The following is an 11,138-nucleotide window of genomic DNA, read 5'->3' as shown; positions in this document are numbered from 1 at the left end:
TTCTTCACTGCCGGCTCCTCTTCCTTCCTTCTCCTCCTCCTCCTCCTCCTCCTCCTTCTCCTCCCTCCTCTCGCCTCGGTCGGGATCACGGATAAAAAAACCCGCTGGAGGAGCCCACGGATCACGACATGGCCCACGGATGGAGCGGCGGTCGGAGCGGCTGATGCGGAGTTCCCATGGCGGTGGCGGGGGCACCCGGGGTGGCGTTAGCTGCGGTGACTGTGGCCTTAGCGCTTCGGTTCCTGTTGCCGTTTTCAGCCTCTCCTCCCTCTTGCTGCTCCGCTGCCTTCTCCCCCCACCCCCTCCCACCGCCCACCCGCCCGCCTCTCCCCTCCACCACCTCCGTTTTACGGGGAGCCCATGTCTCCGGCGGTCAGTCGGGACGCTGGCACACGGGGAAGAGGACCTCGTTTCCGTCCTTGTGGCCAGGCAGAGGGGAGGAGGGGTCCCTGGAGACGGCTCTGGGCAGGGTGGGGGGGGGAGATCGGCGCGCTCGGCTGGCTCCTGTGGCTGCGGGGCGAGGCGGCAACTTCTTGTTTTGCAGCTCCGCCGCCGCCGCTGCTGCTGCTGATGCTGATGCTGATGCTGCTGTCAGGGAGACGGAACCGTCAATGGGACCGCAGCCCCTCAAGCGCGCTCACTTCCCACGCCGCGGGAGCGCGCAGCCCTCATTTGAGAATGGGGGCTCCACTCACCGTCAGGATGCGCGCTCCCGGCGGTCTCCAGCGCACACACAGGAAATACGTGGTACCTCAGGGATGCGCTGAGGCTTGGAGAGCGCAGTAGCATACGAAATGAAAGCAATGGACTAAAATCAACGCACAAGTCTCGTATTATAAATTATTATATTTTATTATATAAAGGTTTCTAATATTATCCTATAGGTTGCGTGAAAATTCTGTTTTTACTGGGATATAAGATTAAATTATTCACATCTAGTAAACAGTGTTGGTCTTTTTTTTTTTTTAAAAAAAGGTAAAAAATAACAAGTGCAACGCAGGCTTATAAAAGTATGTCAAAGTCTTATAAACGTCCAATTCCATGAATTAGAAAATTATTGAAAGAGAAAAAATGTTTCAGTAACTCAATAACTAAGTGAAGCGTATTATGTTGTTATGATACTTGGGTCTTAGATGTTTTCATCTTAGTTCATTCCTTTGTGCTTTTGTTTCAATTCTGTTATGTTCTGTAATATTAATTAGTCTTCTGACGTCTGGACTAGATCTTATATAAATATATCATATTAATTGGGAGTAAATAGAGACATATTCAACCCGTTTGCCTAAAAAAATCAAAACCATGTATTTTTAGTCTCTAAAACTTCACAATTCTGCATTATGTTGTGTTAGTCTGTCTCAAACAGGAACCATAGGACCGCTGGAAAAAGGTCATTTTGGACAGATCAGACCATAATAATTGTCCATAATAATCATGTTTGGAGAAAGCCAAAAGAAGTTGGAGAATATTAAGAGGTGGAAAAGGTGGTTCTACGAATCAATCGAGCAGTGAATACGAAACATAAGATAAAAAACATATATGAAAAGTTGTAAACTGACAAAATGTTTTATTAAAAGAATAAACACAAGTCTAAATTATTATCTTCTATTGTATGAACCCTATTTGAGTAAAAGTGTATGTAATCTAATCCTCTGTCTCCAACAAGTCGTTGTGTATTGGGGTGACACGCATCCCCCTTTTCCCCTCTTCATTTTACCACCCTCTCTTCTTTTTTATTCTTTTCTTTCCATTCATCCTTTTAGCAACCTCTTGCTCGTACACTCGTTTCCTCATCTAGCAGAAAATCTACTCTAAAGAGAGCGTGAGGTTTTTCCAGATAACTATACAGTATGGCCATAGGATGACATTTACAGTAGGTCACTGAGCAATATTATAATTTCAGCCCAGATGCTTAGTGGTGCAGGGGTTAGCTTCATTGCCCTGCAGCAAAAAGGTGTTGGGTTCAAATCCCAGTCTCAGCTCTTTCTGCACAGATTGCACAGTTTGCATGTCCTCCCTCTCCCATATGTGGGTTTTCTGGATTCCTACCACTTTCAAAAGCATGACTGTTAGGTTACTTGGTTCTAAATTGCCCTTATGCAAAATGATAGGTTACAGAAATTGGATAGATGGTTAGTTCATAATGTATGGAGTGTGGCACTAAAATCTTAGCTTAGCTTAAATAATTAAGGTAGCAATATGCATGGACCTAAAAAGATTAAAATTTCCAACAAATTAGTTAAAAGTTTCTGATTCCAGACAGCTTAACTACAATGAAACAACTTGGATTTAAATTTGTGTTAGTGTTACCTTGTCAACAACTTTATTAAAGCTGGGCTGTGAATTATAGCCATAGGGGCTCAAGACATGTAAGAATTGCATGAGGTAAATACGTTAAATATTGGCTTATCATCAATTTGATGTGTTTAGCCACTGTTAAAACTCTTGGTCACATGACTGTGGTCAGAGCTTTAAGTTCAAAGTGCAGGCCGAAAATGTCCCTATATGAAATTAGTTTCAGCACCATGGTCAGCTCAGTATGCAGACGCAGGATTCCTCCAAAACTTGGCATTTCCAGGGGTCAATCTTGAGGTTGTTCTAGATATTTGTATTGCTTTAGTTTGCACTTGGTGACTCAAATAAAAAGAAGAAGACATCAACAAAAATTAATCCATAATAGATTTCAGCCGTAAAGGAAAATTGCTATTTTTGTACTTTAACAATACAACAAGTTGCATTACACGATATTGGTAAAGTCCTCTTGGATATTTTTACACTACGCTGAAAATAAGATTTTTTATAAGTCATCCTGACTTTTTTTCAAAGGTTAATGACAAGGTTTAGGATAGGGTTTGTATTAGGCCATAGATAGGGTTGAAAGCGAATGAAAGTCAATAGCTTAGACTTGTAGATTAAACGAATTAAGAAACAGCCAATCCCTGTTTTTTTTTTCAATGTTAACATCATACTATACAGTTATAGGATAGAATACTTTAAGTACTTTTTATACCCGGTACTTTTGTACTTTTTAAAAGGTTTGAGTTGATACTTCTACATAAGTATTTTTAAACCCCAGTATCTATACTTCTACTCGAGTGATAGATGTGAATACTTTTGGCACCTCTGCTTGTTATATTTTGTTATTCATTTATTAATTTTCATTTATTTACTCACCTAGTCCCTACCTGACATTAAACAGAAGATTACTGTGCTGCTCCTGCCTCACAGTATGACATTACAGCAGTCAGTCGCACAGCTTTGTCAAAAAGTCCACTGACTTTTTTTCCCTGTCTCAACAAACTTGTCTTAGGAGCAACTTGTCACTTAACAAAATAAAAGTTGCACCAGATGCCGAAGGCTTTTATTTTTAAAGCCTCCGTATTGGGTTTTCCGGATGTGGCGCTGCCAGCTGGTTAATTTCCCAGTCACTGGAATTTTCTGGTAAGAAAAAATTTTTTATATTTATATATATTCTCCCCCGTCTGGTAATATTTAAAGGTTATGTTCGTGTAGATGTAAACATTTGCAGAGCTGCAGTTATTGCATCGCATCACGCTGCAGCTTGGGAGCTCTGAAGGAATTAGGTCAAACCCCAGAGGAAGGTTTCATCTGACAGTCTTCAGTCTGGTGTAAGGTTTGCATTGCAGATCACTCGTTCTTGTTTTATTTAACTTGATTGTTTTGCCCAAATATTCGGCTTGACGCTGGAACCGTCTCGTTTTGTGCTGAAGTTGGATTCAATTGAATGCACCGCGGACGTGTGTCCGCTGTCGCCGAAACAAGCGAGTTCTGTCGGCTGCTCCTAGTTGGGGGTAGCCGCAGCAAGTGATTCTAACTCACACACAGGCTTGGCAGGGTTTTTCTTCATGGGTTCGCCTTTTTGGGATCGAACCCACGTCCTCCGGCTAAAAGACTCCGACTTAAGCAGGGTACCTGCCTAAACGAGCAGGTACCCTGCCCTGACTGCAGATCGGGGCGTGGCTTAACGTTGCAAAATTGACATGCATATTCATCGGACAGGCTTTCAGCAATGTGTCTGAACAAAGAATAAGCGTACGTAAATAAAAGTACCATCAACTTTTTGAAAGCAAGCATAAACACTTGGAACTAATCTGAAACTGAATAAGGAAGGATAAATAAATAAAATGCTTATATAATGGGCCTGACCAGAACTTACCCACTCATTTTACTGAGGAATGGTCTTTCATATGGTTGTCCATCACTGGTTTTGCAGCCTTGTAGCTGCAGAAGGGACAGTGGAATAGTCCGCTGTTGGTGCATTTAGTCACTGTTGGTGTCACCATCCAACAATATACTTATGTGTCTCTACATATGGGGGGATATGCATAAATTGAATAATTAAAAACCCACAAGACCAAAGCCTAAAGCTATAAAACTTTGTTTTAAATATTGTTTTAGAGAGAGAAAGAGATCTATATATGAAAATATATCTAATCAAAGTCACATCTGAGGTTATACTTCAGGTTTATAAAATGGAATTCATCTTTTTGTTGTTATTAGTACTTTCTATTTATCTTCAAGTTCATATATAGATATGTAAGGTGGCGTTGGTGCCCATACCAATGAATATGCATGTATTGATTGTGATTTTTTTGTAATTTTGTCGATCACTTTTTTTTTAGTTGGTGGAATTAGTTGGTCTGTCTGAAAAAAAAATGTATTCTAATTCCAAAAATAAATTGGCCATAGGTGATGCGTTGCTGTTTCTGAATGTGCTGAATGGTCTCCGCCACCAGATGGCGCCCGAAATGGAGTCAAGTGGGGCTCAACGTTGAGCCACGCCCTCAACATACTGGCACACCCGATCTGCGGTCTGCAGTAAGGGGTTACTCGAAACAAGTGCAAATTAGAGATCTGCAAGGCTGTACAGGACAGGTGCATCGTAGGCACATATTAATTCAGTGCTGCGGTTATCGGCGTTAGCTGTGCACCCTTTTCAGTCACACGTTTTCCTTTCACCCAACTTTCCATAAATATGCTTTGTGTACATCAGCATGCCATCCTTGTGGAGGGTGCCACTGACGGTCTGCTGGTAACTAGTCTTAGTTGTGGTTATGTAAGCTGTAACGTGGCCATAAAGTAAAAGTTCTGTTTAAGGAAGATTTTAAAGGAATATTATGTAACACAATTTGGGATTTTCATTGGGTTTTTAGCTATAATCATTAATAGATATAAACAATTAATGTTTGTGTAAAGAATTTATAAGGATGAAATAAATAGATTTTTTTATTTTCTTTATTGAGATGCACATTTTTTTGTACAACCTGGCTGCGTGTTGTAATTTGAGTCAAATTTCTCTGTGACCTCTTCAATATCTCGTTCTGGAGGAGTGTGAGTCCTCTTTACAATGCAGGTTGAGTAAATTGAGATTTTCTGTGTGCAGCTCCTTTAAGATCCTGCTCCAGCTGCTCAGTCAGGATAACCTCTGGACTTTGACTGGGTCATTGCGACACCTCCATTCTCTATATTTTCACCTATGCTGTTGTTTGATAGCTGTGTGTTTTGGGATCATTGTTCGCATGAACTAAGCCTTCATCTCCCATTCGACTCTTGGATACTTTGCTTTACTGCAAGGTGCTTGTTTTGTTTGATTTTTTTTTTTTTTTTTTTTTTTCGTCACTGAATTTCCATTTTTAAAAACAAATTTTAACAAGTTTGCAATATGATATTTTAAACTTTTTTTTTCAGAGGACCGTCATGTTGCCAGTAGTGGTGGTCCATGGGGGGGCAGGTCACATCCCCAAAGAGCGCTCAGAACGGTCCACCTCCGGAGTATGCGCTGCAGCGCGGTCAGCATATGCAGTCCTGAAGGGAGGGGGCAGCAGTATGGATGCTGTGGTGGAGGCTGTGACACTACTGGAGAATAATCCATCTTTTAATGCAGGTATTCTAATAAAAATGAGAACTAGAACAAGCTAAATGCATTGAGGAACTGTTTGTGCACCTCATTTTATTTATCTGTGTAGCAGAAACTTGTGCAGTGTACTCTGATCCATCCCGATGAAAACCCTTTATCAAATGTTGGATTATCTAAATAAAGACCAAAGTTTGGCCAGTGGCAGTTGCAAACTTTCAGCTTTGGCTTTACACTTAGTGTGTAGAGTATTAGAGCTAAAATCACTCCATCCACTGAATTAACGGAAGGATTTATTTGAATAATCACATCTTGTGTACTCAATAATTACACCCTATTATTGCTTAGCATCAGAGCGGCCTCGCATGCAAGGATTTTCTGCTAAAAATATGTATCAACGGCTTCAAGGTAGGGCTGGGTGATATGGCTTAAGAATAAAATGTCCAGTTTTATTATACCAAATATGATTAATCGATTTTTTTGTTTCACAAAAGGAAATTAAGGAAATTATTTGTTTTTTATGTGAAGCATTTCATCTGGGAGTTGACCTGAATTTAAAGTGCGATTAAATACAATCTGTGAAACATGCTTACAAAACAAGATGGCATTGTAAACGATGTTTGCTGCTAGTGGTTTTACACAATGAGGTAAAAACAGGCTTCACTTTACTTGTGTAACTTCAAACTAACTTAAAAAAATAAGTAATTGAGGGAATGTGTGAGGGAGTGTCTCGTAATATGGTAAAAAGATTCCCTCTTTACAATATTTTGACAATATATTTTCCCAAACATATATTCAGCATTGCAAGCTGTTCTCTTCATTGAAGCCCAGCGAGTGCATTGGCAAAAATAAAATTCAGATTTTCCAAAAAAATAAATCTTAAAACATTGTAAGTTCGAATAATTGATTAAATCGATTTATAGGCCAGCCCTACATCAAGATGAGAGAAGCTGTAGTGGAGAAGCTTCTAGATGTCCAACAGATTCCAGCAAGCTCCAACACAGCAAACTCCAACACAAGCTCCAACTCGGTCTCCTTCTTAGGAGTGAGTTATTATAGAATATTGTGGCCACCAGTGCAGAGCTTGACTAACATCAAAACCAGAAACAGAAAAGTCAAGATTTTTCGACCACGGCCCTGTGTTGATAAAACCAGCAAAGAGGACAAAATCCATGTGCAGGGTTGGTTTTCAGCCATGGGTGTGGACTTCTTTCCATTTTTGCTCCTGCCATGAAAAAAGACAAGGATCATAATGTCCTCCAAGAGGAACAACACGCTTGCGATAATGATTGCCGTATGTTCCAGCATGAAGGAGCACCATTTGACAAGGTTTAAAACACTGAAATCCGAGCCTGCAGCCAACTAAAATCTAAAAAAAAAAAAAGAAACTATTGTCCCTCCTGAACCTTTGACGGTTGGCAGCAGATTTGTCCCCAAAGTTAGTAACTTCTCAAACAATCTGTCCAGGCTGTGGCTCAGTGCTGAATGTCAAAGGAGAGGTGGAGATGGATGCCCTGGTGATGGAGGGGAAAACGCTGAGCAGCGGAGCGGTGTCTGCAGTCCGCAACATAGCTAACCCCATTCAGCTGGCCAGGCTCGTCATGGAGAAGGTGATGTCAGCTGTGTGCTTCTATTTATTTTATATAGTGCTTAAAACAAAACTTTATTACACTGAGTCTGTAAAGGGATGCTGCATCTTCTTTCAAATAAGAGAGAAAGAAGGAGCGCCACGGCTGCAGCATTGTTGGGGCACAGGCCTAAAAGTCCCGTCTGTGTGTTCAGCAATCATTTACTGTGCAAACGTATTTACCAAATGCGATCTTTGATCCCTCCCTCAGACCAGCCATGCATGTCTGACGGCTGAAGGTGCCAGCCGGTTTGCTCGCTCCATGGGTGTCCCTGAGGTGCCTCTGGAGTCCCTCATCACCGACTACTCCCGCATGCGCTGGAAAAAGAACCTGGCACCGGACGCCAACCCTGTGGAGTGCCAAATGTAAAACTAGACACTCTTCTACCTTTCATTAAAAGCAAATGTAGGGATACCATTTAACCACATGCGTAGTAAATAATGATTTCATTTTATTCATCTGTGTTTGGGGAAACTCAAAAATCTCCTGTTGCTGCATTGTTTTCCGCCACATCTGCTGTGCGGTTTAATGCAAAACCGAGGCCTTGGACTAACATAGTAAAGATAGACTTTAACATAATCTACAGTCATGCACTGCAACAGATTAAAAGCATAAGAAATATCTCCCGCTGCTCCCGCCTCTTAACATTCATTCAGATGAAAGTGATGATAATTAAGGGATAATAACAGTAATTTTGATGTTTATGCGATTGTTTAAAAAAAAGAAAATTCCTTTCGTCATTTGAACCTGATGTAAAAATTATGTGGAGTGTCCGTAGCTTAAACTTTTCTCCAAACCTAAATAAATCTCTGCTGATAGGGGGAAGATGGGCACAGTTGGAGCGGTGGCGGTCGATGGCGATGGCAACGTGGCGTGTGCAACCTCCACCGGGGGAATGCTGAACAAGATGGAGGGCCGGGTGGGTGACACCCCCTGCATAGGTCAGTCCGCACACCTGCAGTCGACAATGTTTTCATCGAGCAAAGATGAATTCAGAAGGAAAAGGCTGATGTGATCAGCCACCCAGAGTTAGCTGGAACGATTACCCAGCTAACTCTGGGAAGCTGTCTGCCTTCATTAGTTTCTTACGTCATTTAAGGGGATTTTCATATATCTGCTCCTGCACAAGGTCCCACCACAGCTTTTCAGTCAGTTTGAGTTCTGGACTTTGACTGGACCATTTGCAACACTTTCTTTCTTTTCTGTTTCAGTCATTCTGCTGCAGAATTTGTTGCTGTGCTGGGAATCATTGGGTTGTCGATGACCCAGTTTGGGCCAGCCTTCACTAGTGAGACAGATGCATAGCATTTGTATCCGTTGTTACGTTGTTATACGGAGGTTTTAATGGTTGACTTTATGACTGCAAAGTGCCCAGAAGCTGTAGATACAGAATTTCCCACGTTCTCTAAGATCATGGCTGGTACCTTTCTATCTTGACATTGCTTTAACACACACCTGTGTGCTCCAGAGCAGCCAACTGCTTAAACTATAGAGCTGCTTCCACTGATCAGTGATCAAATGCATTCAGTCAGCATCACCTGGCTGCTACTTTCCATCCTCCATTGGTCTGAGGTAGCAAGGGTACACCTGTTTTTTGACACAGCGCTTCCATTTTGGCTGTTTGATAAATCATCAGCAGGAGGAAATAAGTCGAGAACATGGTAACAATGCAAGATGTGAAACTCTGAGAAGTTTAAGAGGCTGTACTTTCTTTTAGCTAGGACTGTAAAGTAAAATAAAAAAAATTGGTTTATTTTGTTCCTGTACCTGTAAAACAATAAATGCAGTCTGCTCTAAAGTTTTTATAGCTGAGTGCTCTGCTTTCTCAAGAGTCTGTTAAACTTTAACCAGCAGACCTGGACTATTGTTAAATAAGATTGGTTGGTAAACAGAGCGCACAGTCACAGTTCAGATTTGGTCTGAAACAGAAAAAAAGTCACGTCATCAGTTTATTGCCATTTTAAACAAATAGAGTGAATATGAGTGTTAAGCGTGCATCCATATTAGTGTTGTGCTGTCTGTGTCAGGCAGTGGAGGCTACGCTGACAACATGTCGGGAGCGGTGTCGACTACAGGCCACGGAGAAGCCATCATGAAGGTGACGCTGGCGAGGCACATCCTCTTCCACATGGAGCAAGGTAACAGTGGCGCTCCCGATAACACAAGGGTGTTACCAAGGAGCCCGTTATGACGTGTTCTGATCATGAAATGCACCTTTTCAGCATCTAAGATACCAAGATTTATTATTGCAGACACTTTTTTCAAACAAACTTTTTCATGGATTTTCTTAAATACATGAACAATTGAAATAATTGCTTTTAATTTTCACAACAGAATGATGTTAAATTGCCAGTGATGTGTAATTAAAAAAGAAGCACAGAGCCGAGGCTCTGACCGACTGTACGTCTGGGTTTTACAGCACGTTCTGTCCTCTTCTCTGCTCAGGCCAGTCAGCTGAGGCTGCCAGTGATTTGGGCCTGGCCCACATGAAGTCCAGAGTCGGGGGGCTGGGAGGGGTCGTGACCGTTGACCCACGGGGCAACTGGGCCGCCCGCTTCTCCAGCCAGCAAATGGCGTGGGCCGCTGCGCAGAAGGATGTGCTGCACTATGGCCTCTACACGGGAGAACACTTCACCCAAGTCATCGACGCTCAATGACACCAAGTACTGCGGCCTGTTCGGGCGGTTCGAGCTAAAAAAAAATCAGAGCACAATCAGATGATCCAGCTGAAGATCCGGTAAAGCTGAAATGATTGATCGGGTTTATTCTTGAAATCCCTTCTTAAGATCAACTATGAGATGAATTACTTACAGAATCACTTTAGCTGTGTATATCGTGACTGTGCAGCAGTCTGAGTCCATCCAGAGAAAAGCGTGTTGGAAGATGTCCGCAGGAACGTTCATGACACTCCATGACTCTTCTTGTGTCCCCCACGACCTTTTTTCTTTTACAATTGCAAAGTAATTGTAATCAGATCATTTGTCAAAGCATTTCAGGGAGTTGGTCACTGGACTAAGGTGGGTAAAAGCTCCTTAGACAACATAATTCAATGCTCGGTTTTTGAAATTCTGAGGGAAACCTGACGGTTTCACAACCATTCTTTCATTTTCTATTTGAAGCTACTGGCCGGTTTTATGGGGGCGCTGGATACCGTATATCCAGCCACAGTGTTATCAGACGAACAAACTACATGTGCTCGTCCTTCATTGGCTGTTGAAGCGTTACCACTGAATAAGAGAGCTACTACAGCTGCATCTCAGGAAAATAGAACTCCATCAGTGTTATTTTATTAAATTGCATAGAGGGCGATATGTTTCTGTTACTTTTCATTATTCTGACTTAAAGCTAATTAAAACCAAAATTCAGTTTCTCTCTCTAAAAATAAAAAAAAGCAATGCAGTAGTTTTTATACCAGAATTGTCAGCCTCCTGACAGGTAAAGGTGCGTCTCACCATAAGGCTTTCCAGCAGAGGGAAAGATAAAGTGCTCTAAGGTTTCCTGGCAGACAGCTGTTCTGATGTCAGACCTGATAAAAACCCAGTGGAGAACAACACCAGCAGATGACAGGGCTCCACAAATCCTCACTGACTTTAGAAACTTTAATCTGGGCTTCTTCTGTGCCGCTGCACTCTTCCTCC

At 41.9% G+C, this 11,138-nt stretch overlaps 1 protein-coding gene across 3 annotated transcripts; it reads left to right on the top strand.

Annotated features, from left to right (window-relative positions):
- Positions 1-3,357: 3,357 nt before the first annotated feature.
- On the top strand, positions 3,358-10,202 carry asrgl1 (asparaginase and isoaspartyl peptidase 1). 3 transcript variants are annotated; one of them, XM_012875015.3, is made up of 7 exons: positions 3,358-3,438; positions 5,707-5,902; positions 7,340-7,482; positions 7,711-7,865; positions 8,320-8,441; positions 9,528-9,638; positions 9,946-10,202. In XM_012875015.3, exons 2-7 carry the CDS (start codon positions 5,716-5,718, stop codon positions 10,155-10,157), a joined length of 930 nt encoding a protein of 309 aa, XP_012730469.2. In that variant the 5' UTR covers positions 3,358-3,438; positions 5,707-5,715; the 3' UTR covers positions 10,158-10,202. The 3 variants fall into 3 exon arrangements, with proteins under 3 accessions (XP_012730469.2, XP_021178458.2, XP_012730467.2); XM_021322783.2 differs by lacking the exon at positions 3,358-3,438 and adding an exon at positions 3,542-3,626; XM_012875013.3 differs by lacking the exon at positions 3,358-3,438 and adding an exon at positions 5,501-5,592.
- Positions 10,203-11,138: the final 936 nt, after the last annotated feature.

Source organism: Fundulus heteroclitus, chromosome 22, assembly GCF_011125445.2.
Source record: "Fundulus heteroclitus isolate FHET01 chromosome 22, MU-UCD_Fhet_4.1, whole genome shotgun sequence".
Classification (NCBI taxonomy): Eukaryota; Metazoa; Chordata; class Actinopteri; order Cyprinodontiformes; family Fundulidae; genus Fundulus; species Fundulus heteroclitus.
This window is presented reverse-complemented; position numbering and strand designations above follow the sequence as displayed.

Bases quoted from the DNA above. Each gene is read 5' to 3' on its own strand.
- asrgl1 (XM_012875015.3), top strand. From the start codon at position 5,716: ATGTTGCCAGTAGTGGTGGTCCATGGGGGGGCAGGTCACATCCCCAAA. The intron at 5,903-7,339 runs GTATTCTAATAA...CAATCTGTCCAG, and splicing joins TAATCCATCTTTTAATGCAG to GCTGTGGCTCAGTGCTGAAT. The intron at 8,442-9,527 runs GTCAGTCCGCAC...TGTCTGTGTCAG, and splicing joins GGGTGACACCCCCTGCATAG to GCAGTGGAGGCTACGCTGAC.